The sequence below is a fragment of the Lissotriton vulgaris genome, chromosome 1_2 (genome assembly GCF_964263255.1).
Source record: "Lissotriton vulgaris chromosome 1_2, aLisVul1.2, whole genome shotgun sequence".
NCBI classification, from domain to species: Eukaryota; Metazoa; Chordata; class Amphibia; order Caudata; family Salamandridae; genus Lissotriton; species Lissotriton vulgaris.
The window spans coordinates 264,987,502-265,009,933 of record NC_141686.1 but is presented as its reverse complement, the minus strand read 5'-3'; the positions used below and the strand labels follow the sequence as shown (position 1 = coordinate 265,009,933).

Below are 22,432 nucleotides of genomic sequence, written 5' to 3'. Positions count from 1 at the left end.
GGAATATCACCGTGTTAGGACTGTCCCAGGTGAAGGATGTCCTCATTCAGTATGCATGTATTACTTTTCGCGAGTAGTGTTCATGTTGAATGTCTCTGTTAAAGTATGCCCCAATAAAGTAATCTTGTGTTCCCATGTGCGAGCGATGTCTGACATGGAATGTCCCTGGGGAAGGATGCCCACGTCCAATATGTATGTATTACTTTACGTGAATGGTGTTTATGCACTAAATGTCTCCATTGAAGTATGTCCCAATAAATAACCTTGTGTTCCCAATAAATAACCTTGTGTTCCCATGTGCGAGCGATGTCTGACATGAAATGTCCCTGGGGAAGGATGCCCACGTCCAATATGTATGTATTACTTTACGTGAATGGTGTTTATGCACTAAATGTCTCCATTGAAGTATGTCCCAATAAATAACCTTGTGTTCCCATGTGCGAGCGATGTCTGACATGGAATGTCCCCAGGGAAGGATGCCCACGTCCAATATGTATGTATTACTTTACGTGAATGGTGTTTATGCACTAAATGTCTCCATTGAAGTATGTCCCAATAAATAACCTTGTGTTCCCATGTGCGAGCGATGTCTAGCATGGAATGTCCATGATGTTGGATACCCCATGTGACTGTACATCTGTGAAGCTGTGTTTAACCTTGGAATGACCTCCGTGGAGGATGTCCCCATTGGATCTGCATGCATTGTTTGGACAGTGTTTTGTAAAGTTTGAAGGTCCAGTGGAATAAGCTAGCATTACCTTGTATGTCCCCCTCTAGTCTGCATACATCATCTTGTTTGGGCTTGGAATGTCCCCAGTGAGGAGTGTACCGATAGAATATGCCTGTACTATAGTGTGTGAGCAGTGAAGAGTTCTCTTTGGATCCATTACCTTGTGTGAGTGAGGGTCTGCTTAGGAAATCTCCGCTGTGTAGCAAATTCCAGTCACATTTTCATGCACAACATGCTTGAGCTGTATCTAGGCTTGGAATGTCAGATGTGAATGATGTATCAATAGAATAAGCTTGTAGTTCGAGGCATGTGGGCTGCTGAATTCATATCTGTGCATAGATCGCAGCATAGTGTTGGGTCCGGATGATTGCACATTGTTGTCCTGGAAGAGTCTTCGAAGTATCACGAGATAGGTGGCTCCTCCCCTGGTCTACAGTGCGCATGGGCATCCTCTCCATCCCCAGATTATTTTTTTCCGCCATTGGGTTCGGATGTATATTTACTAACTCAAGTTTGGAATCGATAGAAAACTTTCTTTTTGGCCAAAAGGCCTATAGGTATCGTCAGTATTGTCTTTGCGATCGGTGCCGAGTACTCGTTCCAGCTCAATTCTCGAGCCGGGCGTCAAGGAATAGCCGCTTGGCTATTCAGCTCCAAAGGTCGACGCCAGAGGCTTTATCGACGATCGAAATGGAACGGAGCCCATTCAAGAGGTGTCCCGTTTGCAACTCCCAGTATTCTCACATCGACGTCCACCCGGTGTGCAACAAGTGCTTGTCCCCGGATCACGATGAAGCCAGCTGTATGGCTTGTTCTTGGTTCCGGTCCAAGAAAAGTCTTCGCCTTCGACGCGCGGCGCGGAAGGAAGCGCAGCAGACAGCGCCTGACCCGGTGAACATCTTCGATGCCGAAGACGATGAAGGGGTCGAGCAGGACGTTCAAGAGATCCAGTCGGATCCTGCGTCGGAGGTGGACTCCACTTATGACGCAGAAGATGAGGAGAGGGTCCAACCTGACGAAGTCGTCGACGAGGTAGGAGAAGACGATGAGGCCTTTGGGGCCGTAGAAGATAGCTCGAGCGAGGAGCTAGGCCCGCCCGCTGGTTTGGGGGTCGAAACTGAAACACTCGATAAGGCTCAGGTCGAGGGATCGCCACAAGGCCTTACCCAAGATCAGACAAGTGGTTCTACAGCCTCGCTTCAAGGCCCGGCTATGGACATTTCTAAAGAGCCGTCGATCGATCGAAATCGAAACCAACAACATCGGTGACCACAAATCCGAAAGCACCGGAAACCAAATCGAAAGTGCAAGTAACTTTAGTCGGATCGAAGGCTTCTGGACCGTCGGCTTTGACGCAACAAAAGAGTGCTATCGACCCGGAGAGGTCGCTAAAAATTGTCGAGCCGCAATCCGGGGCACTGAAGAAAAAGGTCCTGGACATCGACCCAAGGACGTCGGCGCCGCAGACCGTTGACACAAATAAAGGACTCAATGCGCAGGACGCTACCGATCCTAAGCGTCAACTCGACAAGGCGAAAGTCGGCAAGGACATTGAGCACAAAACACACCGTGACTCTAAAGATCCTGTCGAGTCAACACAACCATCCGCCTCTATCTCAAAGCAAGTGTCGGACTCGCTGCAGCGCATAAAAGAAAGGCTATAGCTGTCGGACCGAAGGCCGCTCCGCCCTCAAAAACAGTCAGCAAGACTCCAAAGGCATCAGCACCGATAAAGTTTATACTGCCGCCACCGGTAACGCCTAAGGCGTTCGCCCCTCATAAGGGTGTCGACCCGACCAAAAAGGTGTCCGTGGGGAAAAAGGCAACAACTACTGAAGAGGCCACAAAGCATCGACAGCCTCTCCAGGAAGACCAACCAAGGCAATTCATTGACGCTGAAACTGGTAGACTTTCCATTCACAAGCGGAAGATCGTCCCAGAACAGCCAATGGAGTCCTACAAGATTCCATTAAAGAAAGAGGGATTCAGCAACGTCACTTCTTCTGTCTGAACCTCTGCAACCATATGGACAAGAGCCTGGTTTTTCCTCACCCACACATTCAGATGCGGATGTAGAAGATGCTTACAATGAGGAATATAATTTTCCTATCGACACTGATCCAGAAGACCACAATGAACCCTGGACAGACGCTGTTGACCCAGGGGAGCCATGAACTGCCCCTGACAGCAATGTCTATGCTGTTAAGACATCACCAACAGAAGACACGGCTGCGTTCAACGCACTTATTGAGATGGCAGCAAAAAATCACGATGTCCCACTTCATACTGACCCTATTGAGGAGGATTTTTTATTTGACACCTTCTCAACCTCTGAGAGAACTGTCAAAATTCTACCCATGCTAAAAGGTGTCCTGAAACACGCTGGAGACATCTTTAAGGAGACCACAAGGGCCAGAGTGGTAAACCCCAGGATTGAGAAGAAATACAAGTCAGCACCGTATATCAAGGGACAGTTGCCATTGGACTCGCTAGTTGTTTCCAATGCTCATAAGAGAGCGAACTCGCAAACCACGGGTGATGCTCCTCCCCCTGACAAGGAGTCCAAAGTGCTAGAAGCCTCAGGGAAAAGGGTGGCGGCTCAAGCGGCCAATGTCTGGCGAATCTCCAACACACAGGCACTCTTAGCCAGATACGACAGGGCTGATTATGATACACTTGAAACCCTGTTACAACACTTGCCAGATGAGTACAAAGAGGCAGCAGAAATGCTAATTCAGGAAGGAAAACTTATTTCCAATGCGTCTATTAACCCCTTCCACGCTGATGACGAGCTGGGCTCGTCATGGCGTAGCCTCCTCGCACGCTGATGACGAGCCCAGCTCGTTACGTAAAGTGCGGTTTTAAAAAACTCAGCACAGGAGCAGAATTGCGCTAGCGCACATGCGGTTAAATGTGCACTAGACGTAGCAGACACTGCGGCCAGGGCGATTAATACGAGCGATATGTTGCGTAGACACGCCTGGCTGAGAATCTCCGGCTTCAAGCCTGAAATACAAACCACCATACTCCATCAACCAGTTAACCCTGATCACTTATTTGGCCCAGAAGTGGACACCACCTTGGAAAAAATTAAAAAGGACACAGAGACTGTAAAGTCTATGGGAGCTCTTCAGTCCCAGCAGTTCAGGGGTCGTTTTTTTTGTCGCTCCAACAATAGAGGAGCTTCCAGAGGCCAAGTGTCCCAGCAGGTACAGTATAGTAAGGGAGGCACGCAGACCATCTACAACCAGACCAATGGGGGTGGCTACCGTGGAAACAGCACCAAGGGCAGACGTTGTGGAAACAATAACTCCCGATCCTCCACCACCAACAAACAGTGACGTCTTGTCACTGCCCCCCGACCATACAACACCGGTCGGGGGGAGACTACAACAGTTCCTGCCAGTATGGAAATCCATTGCCACAGACAGGTGGGTGAGACAGCTTAGTCAGCACAGTTTTTGTCTGGAGTTAACATCCACTCCACCCAACTTACCCCCAAGACACAGTCCTATGTCCGCAGAGCATATACAATTATTACAGCAGGAAGTAGTCAGCATGCTGCAAAAAGGAGCCATAGAGCTCGTGCCTGTGGAACAAAGAGGTACAGGGGTGTACTCGCTGTACTTCTTAATCCCAAACGAGGACGGGTCCCTCAGACCCATACTGGACCTCAGGCCCCTAAACGAGTACATCCTGTCAGAACACTTTCTTATGCTCACATTACAGCAGGTTCTACCGTTGCTCAGTCAGGGAGATTTCCTCGCAATACTAGATCTAAAGGATGCCTATTTCTATATACCAGTACACCCGTCACAATGAAAATATCTCAGATTTACCATTCAGGGTCAACATTATCAGTTCAAAGTTCTCCCCTTCGGAGTAACAACAGCACCCAGGGTGTTTACCAAGTGCCTAGCAACAGTGGCTGCTCACCTACGGAGACAAAATATTCACGTCTACCCTTATCTGGACGACTGGCTTGTCCAAGCAAAGTCGGCCCAGCAATGTGCCACCCACATGTCCCACACCATTCACCTACTTCCTAATCTGGGGCTTTCACTGAATTATCCAAAGTCCCACCTTCAGCCCGCCCACGTACGGCAGTACTTGGGCGCGACAATAGACACTATGGCAGCCAAAGCACAGCCAAATTCAGTGAGAATCGACAGCATTCAATTGCTGATACAAAAATTCAGACCACAACACTCGCTTCCAGCACGAGTGTTCATGCAGTTTATAAGCATGATGGCCTCCTGCATCTTCATAGTTCCGCACGCGAGACTACACATGTGTCCGCTTCAGGAGTGTTTAGCACGTCAGTGGAATCAGGCTCAAGGACAAGTAAAAGACCTAGTGTTGGTGACTGGTCGCGCATACAACTCTCTGCATTGGTGGAATACACAAAACCTTTTCAGGGGCCGACCGTTCCAAGAGCCTGTGCCACAGATAATACTGACAACTAACGCATCTCTCCAGGGATGGGTAGCTCATGTACTCCACGACACAGTGCAGGGACTATGGACAATACAGCAAAGGAAGATGCACATCAACCTTCTGGAACTGATGGCAATCTTCATGGCGATGAAAGCATTCAAGGTACATTTGTGCAACAAAGTGGTGTTGATCCGGACAGACAACATGACTGCCATGTACTACATACAGAAGCAGGGAGGCACACACTCTCCGCAGTTGTCTCTTCTGGCTCAGAGCATGTGGAAGTGGGCCATTCAGAGAAACATCTTCCTCATGGCAGAACACCTCCCAGGCAAGGACAATCAGATGGCGGACCTGCTCAGCAGGCACAGCCACCAAATGCACAAGTGGGAGATACATCCGTCAGTACTCCGCCCTTACTTCCAGCAGTGGGGTCATCCAGAGATAGAACTATTCGCCACGAAGGAAAACGCAAAATGCCAAAGCTTTGCCGCCAGGTTCCCACACCCACAGTCGCAGGGAAATGCGATATGGATGAACTGGTCAGGCAGTACACTTTTCCACCAGCACCGCTAATACCGCTAGTGGCACGCAAACTGAGGCAACACTCGATGACTCTCATCCTGGTTGCTCCAACGTGGGCACGCCAACCATGGTACACCACGTTTCTAGAACTCTCCGTGGTACCGCATCAAAGACTGCACCTCACACCCAGACTCTTGACGCAAAACCATGGCGACATTCAGCATCCAGATCCGCAACAGCTCAACCTGGCAATCTGGCTCCTGAGGTCTTAGAATTTGTCTACCTCAACCTGCCTCCTGACTGTATGGATATCATAAAGGAGGCAAGGAGGCCCACTACTAGAGCATGCTATGCAGCCAAATGGAAGCGTTCCGTCATTTATTGTACCAATAATGACATTAATCCGCTAGATGCATCTACTCAAAACATCATCTGTTATCTATTACATCTATACAAATGCAATCTGGCCTACGCTTCCAAAGGTATACATTTATCCGCAATAGCAGCTTATCTCCAGAACAGACGGCATCTCTCACTTTTCAGAGTACCTGCCATCAAAGCTTTTCTGGAAGGACTCAAACGAGTTATTCCTCCCAGACACCCACCAGCACCTGTATGGAACCTAAATGTGGTCCTTACCAGACTGATGGGTCCACCTTTTGAGCCTCTCCACTCATGCGAGATACAATTCTTAACGTGGAAAGTGGCTTTTCTAATAGCAATTACATCGCTACGAAGAGTTAATGAACTTCAAGCACTAACTATCCAAGAGCCATTCATACAGATTCACTCCAACAGGGTGGTACTGCGCACTAACCCTAAGTTTCTGCCTAAGGTGGCTTCACAGTTCCATATAAATCAAACTATAGAACTGCCAGTGTTCTTCCAGAATCCAGTTTCAGTAGCAGAAAGAATGCTCCACACACTAGATGTCAAAAGAGCTGTTGTGTACTACATTGATAGGACAAAGGAAGACAAAACAGCTGTTTGTTGCCTTCTCACCACAACACAAAGGCAACCCCATTTCAAAAGCAGGTATAGCCAGGTGGATCGTTAAGTGCATACAAATTTGCTATCAAAAGGCTAAGCGCACATTAACGATTCCCCCAAGACCCCACTCAACACGAAATTTAGGGGCCTGCATGGCATTCCTGGGTAACATTCCTTTAGAGGAGATCTGTAGAGCAGCCACATGGTCTACCCTACACACATTTACTAAACACTACTGCGTAGATGTGCACTCCAAACAGCAGGCAGCTGTAGGACAGGCTGTTCTAAAAACACTTTTTCAGACTGCTGCTGCTGGCACGGGCAGCCGCCGCTAATGGAGGGACTGCTATATATTCTATGCACAGATATGAATTCAGCAGCCCACATGCCTCGAACCGAATATGCTACTTACCAGTGTGCATCTGTTCTTGGCATGTAGGGCTGCTGACATTCATATCGCCCGCCATCTTCCCCGGCACCTGTAGTGGCTGCAGCACTCGGAATTACTCTTAGCATGGTCATCACTTACAGTACTACACTCCATCTCTGCCACAATGGCGAAAAACAATCTGGGGATGGAGAGGATGCCCATGCGCACTGTAGTCCAGGGGAGGAGCCACCTATCTCTTGATACTTCGAAGACTCTTCCAGGACAACAATGTGCAATCATCCGGACCCAACACTAGGCGGCGATCTATGCACAGATATGAATGTCAGCAGCTCTACATGCCAAGAACAGATGCATACTGGTAAGTAGCATATTCGTTACCTTGCGCAAGCACTTTCTGGGCTTGGATGGTCTCTGATGAAGGATGTCCAAGGGTCTGCGTATTAAATGCCTTGTGTGAGAAGCGATGTGGATAGGAAATCTTCCAGTTGAAACTGCTTGCATCATCTTGTTTGTCCACCTTAGAATGTCCCCATTGAATCTTCTGCGTTACCTTGTTTGAGTAGTCTCTAGCCTTGGAATGTGGGATGTCCCCATTGAATCTCCTTACATTAATTTATGTGAGTGGTTAATAGGTAGGGAATGTACTTGCTAGAGGATGTCTCTATGGAATTAGTGATTAGTTTGTATTACTTTGTGAAAGTGCTGTTCTCATGCTTGGTGTAGTAACCAGTAGTATTGTTACTCTTTCAGCTGGTGCACATCTTTGCTCACGAGCCCGCCCACTTCCCACCCATCAAGGCACTCTTCCTCCTTGTCTCCTCAGTCACGCTGTCCCTCTTCCAACAAGGTATGTCTCTTAAGTTTCTAAAATGAAGTCTCTTCTGCCCCCTGTGGCAGCTTCTCTTCAGAATGCTCCTCTGATCTCTTTAGGTAAATTTTATTTTGCAAACGTTGTTGTGTTGATCTTTCCAGAAGTTATATTTTTGTTTTATCATGACGGATTGACCTGAATGTATAGCGGCTCCTGTTTTTCAAGCATCAATGGTCTTTCTGCACCAGAGTTGGATTCCTACCATCTGATGGGCTCTGAAGAAGCAGGGAAAGCACTGTTTTGGTGTCACTCACTGCTTGATTGTTCTTTCAAGGCTGTACTGCTCATCCACATTTGCCTTTGAAACCGCTTCCTCAGAGTTAGATTGCAAATTTTATATTGTTCGTCAGTTATTACCTCTTTGTTATACCGGACTGTGGTGACTTCATGGATGAGCTGGTGATGAGAGAAATTGCTTGAGGCAAAGATTTTGTACTCCATATATAGTCTCAAAAATGTGTTTTTGTGATCTCAACTCACAAACCACTATCAATTTGACAGTTAGGGATTTAGATTACTTGAAGAATAGTTCTACTACAATACTTAGCAAGGATTGGCAAAGCCAATCAGTCTGACCTTGGCAAGCTTGCAATATTGTCTTAATTATTTTCTTTGCAAACACATGCAACAGGCATCAAAAGTTTAAAAGAAATAAAATGGAAAGCTGCAGCCTTCTAAAGGGGAATTCTGTATCTTTGTACAAAAAGTAAAAAATCAAAAAGCTGTATCACAAAAATAATTTTAAAAAACAAACAAAAACAGGTGAAATAAAAGCAGAGATTTTCGCACCTTCCTTGACACTGAAGTGGAATAATTTTTATGTGGAAGCGGAAGAAAAATGTCATTGCTCACAGTGTAGAGAGCCGGTGACTCAAGTGCATTGTACCACTGATGCACGCTGTATGCTGTAGTGGGCATAAGAACCATGTGAATGACATTTTGGATTGTACCAGCTGGAAAGGTTGAACACACTCCTAATTTAGACAACTGTCCTAGAACAGCTCCAGCTGACTAGCTTAGGAGAACACGACCAGCAACCCTTCAGAAGCCAAGTCACCACTACTGTTGTCAGCTGAAGGCCAAGTTTGTTAGCAACAAATGTGTATAGAACTAGGGAGTACACAGGGTGGGTTCTAGAAATAACACACCGTGAATCGAACATGACAGTTGTGTGAGCCAAGTGACTTCCGATTGTTGCTGTACTAAGATATCTTGTTTTCTTTTCTTCTGTTCAAAAGATGAAGCACTTGAGATCCTCCAAATGTGCAATGCTATAAATATCCTACAAGTTGAACTGTCATTATTAGGCAATTTTACTCATTTCTAGGGGTGCTCTGAAGCAGTAGCTACTGTCCCTGGAACACACAATTGCATGAGCTGCCTCTTCCTGCAGGAAGCCCCTTCATGCCATTACCATTCCTGCACAGTTAGCCTTCTCTTCTTTCAATCTCTTCTTAATGAAAGTCGGAATTCCTTCCTGTATCAGTTATTCAGCCCAAAGTATGCTCTTCTCTTCAAGCATTCTTAGTAAGTGCATGGATTCATAATAATATAAAAGTTTAGTTGAGTCTCATTAAATTGTTTTTCTCTTTTGTAATATGTGTCTTCCTGGTAAATCCGTATTGTATTGAAAACATTTTGTGTTGCCCCAATCCATTTGAGATCCATTAAGGTCTTTTGCGAGAGATAAATAAACATTAATGCATCATTTTTGTAAATTCGGAAAAAATTAAACAAAATGATCAAGCTCAATTAAAATAGGGAAATTATAAATGAATTGCAAAGCAGAAGGATTTGTGCATAGAAGGGATGCTATAACTGTTCGGTAGAGCACATTTTTAAATGTATCGGTTCAACAGGACTGTTAAAGACGCATGTGGGCATTTTGAATGCGTGCCGTATTGAATGTCACTCAAGTATGTCGAGAAACCCAAAGTCCTATATGTGTGTGTTTAGAGTAGTGACTAAAGGGTCATATAAAGTCTTTGCCTATGTAAAGACACTCAAAGTCCCATGTTTATGCTTAGGGTAATGACTATATAAAACTTTATAAAATAAATAAGGGGGTCTAGTGAAGTATACAAAAGTACAAGCACCTTGTTGTAAAATAAAATTAAAGGGCTGATGTAAAATATATAATAATTGAATAAAGAAGTTAGCTAAACCCAATAAAAATAGACGTTTTAAAAGAATACTACATTGGTGGTGTGCTACAATTATATAGTAATTATAATAGAAAAAAAGTCCATGCTTTAAAATCTGAAAAATTGGCCTCATATTAAGCGTGTGGTGCTGTAAGGGATTCCCTAAGTGTGGCCGAAAACCACAAAATTCACAAGGACTTAAAAAAAAGTGCCTTACAGAAATATATTTAACTAGCAGCCCGTCCCGACCTTGTCCGGGAGCAATCAGGCTTCCCCGCCTGCCCCGACATTGCCCAGCAGCCCAGGCCCCCGGCCGCTCCGTCCCCCGCCTGCCCCGATCCCCGCCTGCCCCGACATTGTCCCCCAGATGTCACAAAGGCCCAGTGTTGAGGCGCTCTGCATAAATCTCCATGGCAGATGCTGTAAGTCCCCATCGCCAGCTTGCCCCGACCCCCGCCTGCCCCGACATTGTCCCCAGGGAGCCTTTCCTCAGCCGATGTAAATTGTACCCTTCTGTTTTGGTGTAATTCCCCGTCTCCCGCCTGCCCCGACCCCCGCCTGGCCCGACATTGTCCCCCGGAGCCTTACCTCAGCCGACCTAAATTCTATCCTACTGTATTGGTGTAAGTCCCCGTCCCCCGCCTGCCCTGACCTCCGCCTGCCCGACATTGTCCCCCGGAGCCTCACCTTATCCGCCGCTCCTCAGTTCACCGCTCCTCACTGCTGGTCACCGCTCCTCCCGCCGGTCCGCTGCTCCTCACCTCCTCCCTCGCGCCATGTCCGCCGCTCGTCACCGCTCCTCCCCCGCGCCATGTCCGCCGCTCCTCCTCGCGCTCCTGGACGCCGCACCTCCCCGCGCTCCTGACGTCAGCACGCAGGTCGCGGCCGGCGCTACTACGAGGGGACTACATTTTTTATAATGTTAATTTTTTTAATATAACGTATTTTTTAACTTTATATAGCCTATGTCCATCTGCACTACCTGAGGATTACAACGATGTATCGAGTGTGTGGATTGGCGCTGTGGTTCCCGAGTTTACCTGCCTCAAAGCCTCAAAGTTCTTCCTTTATAATAGTAGTATAGATAAATAGGCTCAATTGATGTGTAGGGACTACTCTCTGGTCGATGTTTAAATGGGAAAGTCCTAACCTACGAGTGAAAAATATTCAAAGTAATTTTAAGTAACTATAGTTTTAGGTTTTAATCCATGTTATCAAATATCTCCAGGACATTAAGGTGAGGGATGTATTTTAAAGGGTACTAATCAAATCATCTATGAAAATACGCTCGAGTGTCCGTATTGTAGCAGCTCAGGTAGGGCTATTTATGGTAAGCCTATAAGAGGTCAATGGGAAACGTTTGTCCAGTCAAAAATCCTTCCAGTTTGTGTAAAATATATATGCAGTATGAAACACATAAGTGTTTCATAGTGTGCGCAATATGATTATTATATTGAAAAAGTAAATAACATGAAATATGTGATTATACAGTTTATTTAAAAAAAGTTTGATTTTGACTCTATCATTGAGTCCCTTTCAGACTCTACCCTGTCTCTTTATCCAGTAAATCTCCTTTTCAGGTAATGTTTTTCTTAAGTCTTACTCCTCCCTGTGTGGTACTGCTTCCAGTGTTTGGAATTTCTTTTGAGTGATGTTGTATTTGGATTCCAAGAAATAAATTGCCAAGCTCGATTTGGGATTTTTAATGCTAATGTTTCTCTTATGTTCTGTTAGTCTACTTTTCATTTTTCTCTCAGCTCCACCTGGAATCTTCACTGTGTATGCATGATTGATAGTTTCACAGCTGGTCTATTCTTTCAGTTGTGCTTTTTCCAGTGTATTAGCAGGTGGTGTATTTTTCAGTGTGTGTAAAGGAAGAAGAAGAGATTGAATCAATAGAAGGATAATTGCCCAGGAATTTTGATGGGTGAAGGGATTCCCTTTAGAAGAAGGCAGCTCGCCTCCTGCAGCTTTGATTCTCCCCAGACATCAGGACTTGCATCCTTCGTCCTGAATAGTTCATGCTTCCAACTACGCTCCTGTTCTAACCCCATCACTCGATGAGGCGTTTAGCGTGAAGGCTCACAGTGGACAAATGTTTATTTGGATAAGAGAGAACATCTTACCGTAGTGGAAGGGAGTTACGAGGCATCCACTTTGGAGCACGAATTCCCCCACCTGGAGATTGAATCTCTACTCTCTGCTTCTTGGAGAGTGCATGCTGTCAGAGCAAGGCTTGGATAACTACGAAGCTGCTCCTGCCTCCATTGTGGCCTCCACTGGACATGCCGATACAGATGACTGAGGTTCACCCTTGGGTGATGGACAGTCTTCACTCTCGATAACCAGACGCCAACTCACACCCCTGTATGCTGACACAGGGACAGATTATACCATTAGAACCTCAGTGACAGCTGCAAACTACGAGGACGAGTCTTCATTGGCCGTGACTAACATTATTGCTATCTTGCAATGTAAATCCATTTCTGCTCACATCCTTATAGCCTAGAGTAGCGACCAGTCGCCCTCACTTCACTGTACTAAGCAGTTCAACCTTCCACCACCCACATTCCCCAATCATCGTTGGGACTATGACGATGGTAGATCACATCCGATTGAGATATTTCAGATCTGAAACAAAAAATACCTCCCAAATTCCAATAGTCCCAGTGAGGATGGTCCTTTAAAAGATGATAGTTTCTGTGTGAAATCTTGATTAAAAGCTAGCAATGGACTCTGTTCATTCTCATGCTGTGCCCGAGTTGGTCCTTCATCACCTGACTGCACCCCTGCCTCTCAATTCCCCACGTGGTGCACCCTCATCTCTGAATGGCCCGGTGAGGACTGGTCCACGCAACTTGTTTTTGCCTCTAGTACAAGTGCCAATAGTGTGATATCGTGACCCCACACAAAAAACCAGACTGGCTTTCGATGATTAACTCCATACGTTGGTGTCCCAACAGGACTATCTTGAAAGTTGCGTGACGGTCTATAGCAAGTGCCCTGGTGTGATCTTCATGCGAGCTGTAGCCTCTGATATCTTTAGGGTCACTCCATAACCACCAATTTATAATCAAAGTCACTTCTGCTGAAGGCCTTAGTGTATGTACCAAAGTATTCGGCACCTTGTACATAGACATCCTGACCACCAAGAGACGAAATGAAGTGTGTGCTCATTTCCTATCCTGAGGTTCAGGTGAGCTGGTTCAGTTGCTATTTCCTGTCGATTGTGTCCAGGTGAACCGAACTCCAGTTAAAATGTTCGGTGCCCGGGTCTGGTATTTAGCGGATCCATGGGTCCCTCTAACGGGATCCCATGTCCTGTTTGGATGTTTCTCGTATGAGAACAGTTCCTCAAGCAGGGTACCGTTGCTCCATGCAGAAGGACACCCTTTCTTCCTGTAGTGGGGCACCGCTGCTTCCTGCTGTGGGGCACCACGGTTTGTGACAACGGAACAATGCTGCTCCCTGTAGTAGGGCGGGCACCACTGCTGTCTTGAACAGTGCACCGCTGCTCCATGCAGTAGGGCATCACTTGTTCCTACAATCGAACACCACTGATTCTCCCAATAGGGCACCACTGTTTGTGTGTGTGTGTGCGCGCAATGGGTATTTGCTGATCCCTGTAGTAGGGCACCACAACTCTGTGCTGTGGTGTACCGCACCTTAGTGCAGGAGAGTACACTGCTTCCCTTAATAGAGCGCTGCTCCTTAAAGCAATAGGGTTCCCCTGCCCACTGTTGTTGTTCACTGCGGCTGTCACAGTTGCTCCTTGCAGATGGCCGCGGTCTCCCTTCAAAAGGCACTGCACCTGTCAGCAGGCACTGCACCCGGCAGTGGACACTGCACTCTACAGTGGACACTGCACTCTACAGAGACCCACTTGCCACAGGTTCCTTTTCCTAACATTCTATAACCTAATTCTGTAAAGGGGTTATCTTAAAAGGAAAGGACAAATGCAGCATCTTTTAAAAACAAATTGTTAGTAGATTTAGCAGTGACTAAACAAACATAAGAAATGGATTTCCAAAGGGCTCTCTATTTTTCTTCATATCCAGACTGCTGTGTCAGATGCAGTCTCATCAAACACTGACTTCCAGCCCTGGAAGTCACAAGGCGCACTTGGCATCTCAGATGCAACAAATTCTCCTATTTTGCTGTTTTCATTATTATTTGCTTTCGTATTAACAATGTAGAGTTCTGTTTGGGGACCTGCGCCACAAGGAGTATGGAGTGCTTTACAAGAAATAAACGAGACATCATTGAGAAGTAGGTTACAGTACCAATAGTGGCAGCAGGCCTAAGCGAATCTCTTTTGGAATCTGGCAAGTAGGCGAGATTGAGACGCATAAAGTGTCAGCAATGGTGTAGTAGAAAGCAAATAATTCAAGTAGAAGATCTGAGAATGAATTATGTGTGTTTCCTAAACATGAGGGAGAAAGTTTCAAGCAGAGGGCATTGCACCGGTGTACAAGCATTTCGGAGCATAGGGCGCTTGAGTTGAGGTGCTTCAAGAAATAGGGAACTTCTACTTTTTGCCTCCTTGCTCTGTCTGAAATAGTGACCAGCTCATGCGAGTAGTTTGCTGAGTTGCTTTTTATGACTGGAAGCGATCTCTTTCTCTTACTTAAATACACTTGTGTAAAGGCACTTACTAGCATGGGAGCAGACATGAATGCTTTGTCCTTTAGGCTCATTGAAGTTGGGGCCAGCTAGATAAAATGATGAATTTTGCGACTGCATTTGTTCAAGTGCATTTATAAAGTTGAACCAGTATAATTTGAACTTGGGTCTTGCTAGTAAGGGTAGTCTAAGCAGGTTATGTGGAATGTGTGTGATGAAGTCGAATTCTATTGAGTCTAGCCGCTGAGTGAAATATTGCCTTGAGCGAGGTGAGGCATTTCCCAAGTCGAGCTTTGGGAGAGTAACAACTGGGACATCTGTTTTCAGGTGGGTTAGGTGTTTAATTTTCAATTTGAATGATTCCACCATTACTTACCATCCCTTAATTTTGCACATGAATTACCTACCAGATGTGCAGGCGGCATTGACAGGATGAGGCATCTTAACATTGGTTGTGAAAGCCACATTGTCAAAACAATCATGGCACCATAATTAATTCTATTTCACATAGGTGTGTGTTGCTATATCTTGTGAATATCTGGATGAACTGACTTGATCTGGCCCCTGGGCCTTTCCTTTATATAAAAAGTAACTTCTGTTTGGCTGTGAAGATGCAGAGGTAAAGAACTTGTCCTGGTACTTAATATAGCATCCATGTTAGGGTTAGTACCAGAAGTATGTATACATGAATCTAAACCAGGTTGGTGATGTTCAGGCAGCTTCTGTGTTACAAAGGAGCATGTGTGTGTCCAGGTAGTGCTATAACCTCTCTGGGCCCACCCAGACTCTCATGCTAAGAATGTTATTACACACCTCACCAGGACCTGCATCTTCCCTAGCAACTCTAGACCTCCACAGCAGGGCATTGACATGTTTCAGTGATTCAAGTGACTCACTTAATACACAGCACTACCAAACAATCACAAATTCCATTAACAGTATCCTTCACTCAGTAGGATTTCGTGTGGGTATCAGAAGCTCTCCGTTGACATGAAATGTCAAATATTCTCATTTGTGTGATAAAATACATTAGTAGCAACTTTGGAAAAGGGCCCTATTTCTGTAAGTGCTGTACTGAAACTGTTCTACTGAGCTTGACGCACTGTTCCTATGTATGAGAGTACTTACTGCTAATCTGCTTTCGGTTTCTTGCAGTTTATCGTGCCTGAATCTATTGTTTGTCAAACACTGCCCTGTCTCGATTTGCCTTTTGTTGTATTGAACAGATTCTTGACCCTGTCGCTTTTGTGAATGTCTTGTGCTCTTCTTCTGAAACAATGTTTTATTTGTTGTTCATACTTTATAGTTCAACATAAGGTTCATGTGTAACTTCTAAACAGTTTGATGGAGAATTTTATCTCAAAATAATAGTCTCACTCATTAAATATATACCTTCATGAAAGGTACCTTCAGTTAGAGTGAAATGTTGTGGAAGCTGTGCTTGATGGTCCCTTTGAAGCTATTTGATGGAACAGGTGGGTTGCCATGAATTGGCCTGTGATGTTCCAGGCCACATTGGTTCCTCAGCTTGGATGACTTCAGAGGACCTTTGCAGCAAGTGGTGTCAAATCTGGCCTCTCCTCTCGGCCTACACCCCTCAGACAGGAGACCGAGCATCCTCGCCTGTGGAGCACTGTAAAGCCACCTCGCCGCATACCCACTATCCCATGGAAAGCCACACGCACCCAGTTCAGTGGCACAGTGTCTTTACCAGGGATCCTGAATCAGTGGCCAGTGAAGCACATCCTCCCTGGGTCTAGTGGGTCACACTTCTTCCGCCCCCACTAAGAGCGAAGGCCCCCCAGCATCTGTGTGTACCTTTGGCGCCAGGCCCTATGTTTTGCTGTTTCTTTCTGTTTTCAGGCTCTGACTTCCATGATTTCAGTCCGTTTTTGTTTCTTTAACTTGCTTCCAGTTGCTCATGTCTCTCCCCCTCTTCCCCTTCGCCCTCCACACCCCTCCACCTCCTCACTCTCCTGTTTTCCACGTGTAAATTATTTCCGTATCACATAACTATATGATATTGAGTTGCTGTTTGTATGATTTTTTCTTAAGTTACATCTTTTATTATATTTTTAGGGCCCAGGGATCATCCTGACATTGTTGATTCATTTATGCAACTCCTGGCACAGGTGTGTTTTGGTTTCTTATTTCATTCACTTTCTGTTCTTTCTCTACTTTCTCGCTCAACTTCTTCCTCTTTTTAATTCAAATTAAACCTATTTTTAGCTTTCTGTTTGACAAGTTTGTTTTTTCCTCTTTTGGTTCAGTAGACTTATTCCATCTGTTTTCCTTGGACGTTCTAAACTGACCAAGCCTTCTCAGTTAGTGGTCGGGGGTTGGAAGTGGCACCGGACAGACACTAGGAGGCACTGCAACACACCTGTGTTGGTTGCCCCTATGCTCTGTTGACTGTCCTGTCCATGGTTCATACCAACCTTTTTCTTCCTGCAGCTTCCCAAGAGCGCTGACCACCAGAGCGATTAACATCTTTCCCTCCCTCCTCGCATGTTGACCAGTAGCTCAGAGGAATAGCCATTAAAGATATTCGTCTGCAGCAGGATGTCGCTGTGTGCGGAACAGTGCAAATCGTGAGCTTGGTCACTATGCAGGATGCAATTCAAAGGGTTAACTTGCATCATGTAGTCTGTGTGTGCTGAGCAATGTAAACAGAGAGCCTGATAACTATGTAGGATGCAATGCAACATGTTAACGTGCAGCGTTCAGTCACTGTTTGTGAAACAATGCAAACTGGGAGCTTGATAACTATGGACAAAGTAATGCAGCGAGTTAACCTGCAGCAAGCAGTCACTGTGTGCGGAACAATGCAAACGGTGAGCTTGATAACTACGGTCAAAGCAATGCAGCGGGTTAACCTGCAGCAAGCAGTCACTTTGTGCGGAACAATGCAAAGAGTGAGCTTGATAACTATGGTCAAAGCAATGCAGCGGGTTAACCTGCAGCAAGCAGTCACTTTGTGCGGAACAATGCAAAGAGTGAGCTTGATAACTATGGTCAAAGCAATGCAGCGGGTTAACCTGCAGCAAGCAGTCACTTTGTGCGGAACAATGCAAAGAGTGAGCTTGATAACTATGGTCAAAGCAATGCAGCGGGTTAACCTGCAGCAAGCAGTCACTTTGTGCGGAACAATGCAAAGAGTGAGCTTGATAACTATGGTCAAAGCAATGCAGCGGGTTAACCTGCAGCATGCAGCCATTATGTGTAGACCAATGCAAACGGTGAGCTTAGTCACTATGCAGGAAGCAATGCAGCGGGTTAACCTACAGCAAGCAGTCACTGTGTGTGGAGAAATTAAAACTGTGAGCTTGGTCACAACAGCGGAAGCAATGCAAAGGGTTAACCTGCAGCAACCTGTCGTGTGCAAAACAATGCAAACAGTGAACTTGGTCATTCTGTGATGCAATGCAAATGGTTAGCATGCAGCACCCGGTCACCTGTGGGCAGTACAGGCCAAATGTTTCTTGTTACTACATACAACACCATTTAGTTAGTTAATTTGCAGCAAATAGTCATGTGTGCTGAACAATGCCAATTAACCTGCAGCAAGCAGTTGTGTGCAAACGGTGAGCATGATCACTACGTACAACACATGTAGAGGGTTAACCTGCAGCAAGCAGTTGTGTGCAAACAGTGAGCATGATCACTACATATAACACAATGTAGAGAGTTAACCTGCAGCAAGCAGTCATGTGCTGAACAATGAAAACGGCGAACTTAGTCACTACATATGATGAAATGTAAGTGGTTAATCTGCATAATGCAGTCAGTATGTGTGCAACAAGGTTAACTTGCCATAGTCACTTCCTGCAGAACAGTGCAAAGGCGGTGAGTTTGTTCACTTATGTATGCAGCAAAGAAGTCTTTATATGTGCCGTAACACACAGGTAATTTGAAACTAGCATCTTTGCAGATTAACCTGCAGCAATGGAAAGGATTAACATCCAGCAAGCAGTCAGCATAAGTCTAGAAACCTGAAAAAAACTGTCACTACTAATACAACGTTTGAAAGGGATAGCTTGAAGTAAGCATTCACAATCTAGGCAGCAATGTAGAGGCTGAGCTAACAGCAAGGGGCTACTACTTGACTGCAATATAGGGGATTAGTCTTCGTTGAGCAGTCCGTATGTAGCAACAGTTAAAAGCATTAGCATGTCACAAGCCGTCACTAACTTTCCAGAAATGCCAGGGTGTTAGCCTGAGTAAACCTAAAAAAGCCAGGGTGTTAGCCTAAGTAAACCTTAAAATGCCAAGGCGTTAGCCTAAGTAAACCTCAAAATGCCAAGGCATTAGCCTCAAATGCCAAGGAGTTAGCCTAAGGAAACCTCAAAATGGGGTGGTTCCAGAAAGGGTAAAAAAAAAAGTGGGGGGTTAATCTAAAATATGCAAGGCATAAGGACATTGACCAGTACCCCCTTTGCCTTATTATTGTATTCACTTCTTGGAATGCAGAAAAGTTTCATTGCACCTTCCAATTGTATTCATAGTAGCATTTAATTAATAAAGCAAACTATTTTGTCTTTTGATCAGTTTTCAACACATACATTGATTCACGTTGTGATAAACAAGTGTCACCCACCCTGTGGAAAAAACGTGTTTTTCCATGTTCGTATCTGAAAAAACATAATTATGTGGAATATATTTAATACCTTCAGATCTGTCAAGCGTGGGGCCAAAAAAATGGGATTGTCTGATAATTTATTTCTAATACCCAATTTTTGGAAATGATGCAGAAAAAAGACACATAAACAGAATTAGGCAGAAGGTTAGAACTTTACTCAGAAAGCTTGCGCTTCATAGGGGAGAGGTGTGGCGCAGCAGCCAGAGCAGCAGACTTCGAGTGCGGGGCTCATGGATCGATCCTTGGCGACAGCTCAGCATCATGCGCCTCTGGGAAATAGCACACGTAATCTCCACAACTGCCCCCAGCGCCTTGAAACCTTAAGGGGTGATGTGTTTGCGCTTTACAAATTGGAATTATTATTATTCTTAATCATTACTTAGTGTAAATCTGTTTCAGTCGTTTTCTAGAAATTTGCATTGAAAGAGGTGCTTAGGGTGGTCATAAAGGGGTTAAAACATTAGGCATATTGGTGTCCAGTTATACTTTGATGGGTGATATCATTAATGATGTCCGTGATCTCATCAATGTCATTTAACATCTCGTGAATTATGTAATATACAAGGTCATAAGCAGTGGATGGTTGGGTGCAAATATGATTAGCTCAGTAAACTAGAACTGGAGAATGTCAGAGCTTTTAAAAAAAAATTGAAACCTCAGTTGTTTCCTAGTTTGGACTTAGTTTCCATAGGGAAATTGTTCTTTGTTTTTCTAAAAACTCTGATGCTGTGTGTTGAATTCTGACGAAATTTTTAAAACTAATTTGTCACTCACTTCAGCTGCTGTCTTGAAAGTTGCACAGTGAGCCATCAAGCGGGGGCCAAGAAAAATAGGGAGGTCCGAAAACACAAATTTCTCATAGGGATTTTAGACACAGTTGCAGCCCTAACCGCTGAACGGGATTACACTAAATTTAGCAGAAAGGTAGATATTGGTCCTTAGAAAAGTGCCCTTTTCTGATTTGGTGTAAATTTGTTTAGTAGTTTGAGATAATAACTGAAATCCTCAGAGGATCCAACAGGCCCCATGATGAAGTGTGATAGGCTGCCAATACTTCAGCCAGGAAGTGTTGGAAGCCATCTTCCAACTCTGCTTTAGCCGAGTACCACAATTAAAATTGTAAAGAAAAAGGAGCAGGGTATGAATACCCTGTCCCCCCTAGGCCTTTTGGAGGGGTCCTTCAGGGACTCCTGTGCCAAAAAGCATTTTTTTTTGTAAACAATTCAGCAGGAGAGCTGTGAAAATGCTCTCACTTGCTGGAAGCGGAGCTTTCGTCTGGTTCCCTACCTGTTGTCAAGCGCACAGAGAAACAGATGAAGGATTGCTCTGACAGACCGGGAGCTGCATTTCAGATCAATACCGGCTCCTACAGGAGGTGGGAAGCTGGCAGGGACTGTGGGTGCCTTGAGGCTCGCCCCGCCGTCCCATTGCTGACTGGGTGTCCTGGGGGCACTCAGGAGTGAAGGCAAGGTGGCAGCCCCCCTCCCCATAGTATAATGGCCAGGCCCTGGGAGATGGAGCCCCCATTGCCGAAATTGGCCTGGGGAGGGGGACCGCATGGCCCCCTTTCCCATAGTGTTATGGCCAGGCCCAGGTCCAAACACCAGTGTTTGGACACTTCCCAGGCTCTGGCATGCATTCACCTCTGGATCCGGTCTTGGGGGTAGGCGCATCCTTGGTCTCCATGATGCACAGGGCAGCTCAGGTCGTTGGCCTGCAGCTGCCAACAGTCGTGGTGAAGACCAGTGCATTGGCGCCCCAGGGGCAGGTTCAGCTGAGCCCTTGCTCCCTTTCAGTGAACCCCTCCCCAACGTTCCCTTGGGTGCCTGGGCTAAACCGTAAACAAGGGCCCCTTGATTGTCCAACACCATCGTCCTGCCCAGGAGGCCCTGCCTTCCTCTCCCAGCACCTTTTACCTGAGACCCAGTTGTACAAGCCTCAACCTCTGCAGTCAACCCAAATACATTCCCTTCCAACCCAAGGGATAGGGAATCCTAGAGGCTGGGCACCTTTGGGAACCTTATGTGTGTGGCATGTGTAGCTGTAGATTTTCATGCTGTGCATACTAGTGTTGGGCTCAGACGTGGAAAACTTTTTTTTGTTCAAATATATATTTTCAAGTCAAAGGGTATAGTGACGCCACCTATCTCTGGTAATTCGCATGGTCGTCAAGGTGAGCTCTGGTTCGACGCTACTTGGTGTTCTTGCCGGTCAGTCGGGTCTGTTCCTCGTCAGTTGAATCAACAATCCTGCAAACTTGACAGTCCCCACCGCTGTGCTCTACTTCAAATCCATCCGGCAGTAGATGACTTTTACAGTGCGGGTCTCAGCCTCTCGGACCACCATTACTTTGGCGACCGAGAATGTGCTTGTGATGAAAAGGACTCCTTTCCATTTCAGTCCCTCTTACCACACAAAATATCAGAAGACCGACCTTGCGAAGTTTGCAACCTCTTTTTGTTCCCTGATCACAAGTGGGTACTGGTGCGTCGTGCCTATCGTTTCAAAATAAAAAGACTCTTCGGAATTGCTTCAGCTTCCATGGCGCATCATCTGGAGGAGGAACATACTCCCGACCGCCTTAGAGAAGGAGAGGAAGATCTGCAGCTGCTGGGCATTTCCAGTGTCGTGGTGGAGGCATTCTTGTCAGAAAGCAGTGATTCAGATGCCGAAGGGGAAGGGCCCCTACCAGCTCCACGCCCACCACCGAAGGTTGCCATTGTGAATACTAATCTTCTGCATAACCCTCACCCACGGTAGCCACCAGCTTCAAACTCCCATGACTTATCAGCGGCATCCATCTACCACTGCCTCACGGCCATGGTCCCATTGAAATAATGGGGTCAAACCCTGCAAAAGTCAAAGGACCTGGGAATTACATGGTATTGAGAAAAGTGGTCCTAGACATAACTTATATCAGTAAATGCATTTATTGATATGATCAAGTTATGTCTAGGACCACTTTTCTCACGGCCATGGCCGGCACCAAACGTCTGAGCCAGACACAATGCTTTCCATTCAGCATCAATGTCCACTGCAAAGCCTTGTGCATCCCGGTTGAACTTTGCCTTGGAAGCAGCAT

At 45.8% G+C, this 22,432-nt stretch overlaps 1 protein-coding gene across 2 annotated transcripts in view; it reads left to right on the top strand.

Moving 5' to 3' along the window:
• Nucleotides 1-22,432, top strand: part of IPO13 (importin 13) — a 627,153-nt gene that overhangs the window by 487,990 nt on the left and 116,731 nt on the right. Inside the window, exons 14-16 of one of the 2 annotated variants that reach the window (XR_015307559.1) lie at nt 7,824-7,920; nt 16,791-17,545; nt 17,626-21,396. Coding sequence is in view for 1 of the 2 variants with exons in the window: in XM_086953190.1 (XP_086809316.1) it covers nt 7,824-7,920; nt 16,791-16,843 (150 nt within the window). In the remaining variant the exon portion in view is untranslated. Of the gene's footprint in view, nt 1-7,823; nt 7,921-16,790; nt 17,546-17,625; nt 21,397-22,432 lie in introns of those variants that run through there. The other variant, XM_086953190.1, reaches the window with a different exon arrangement.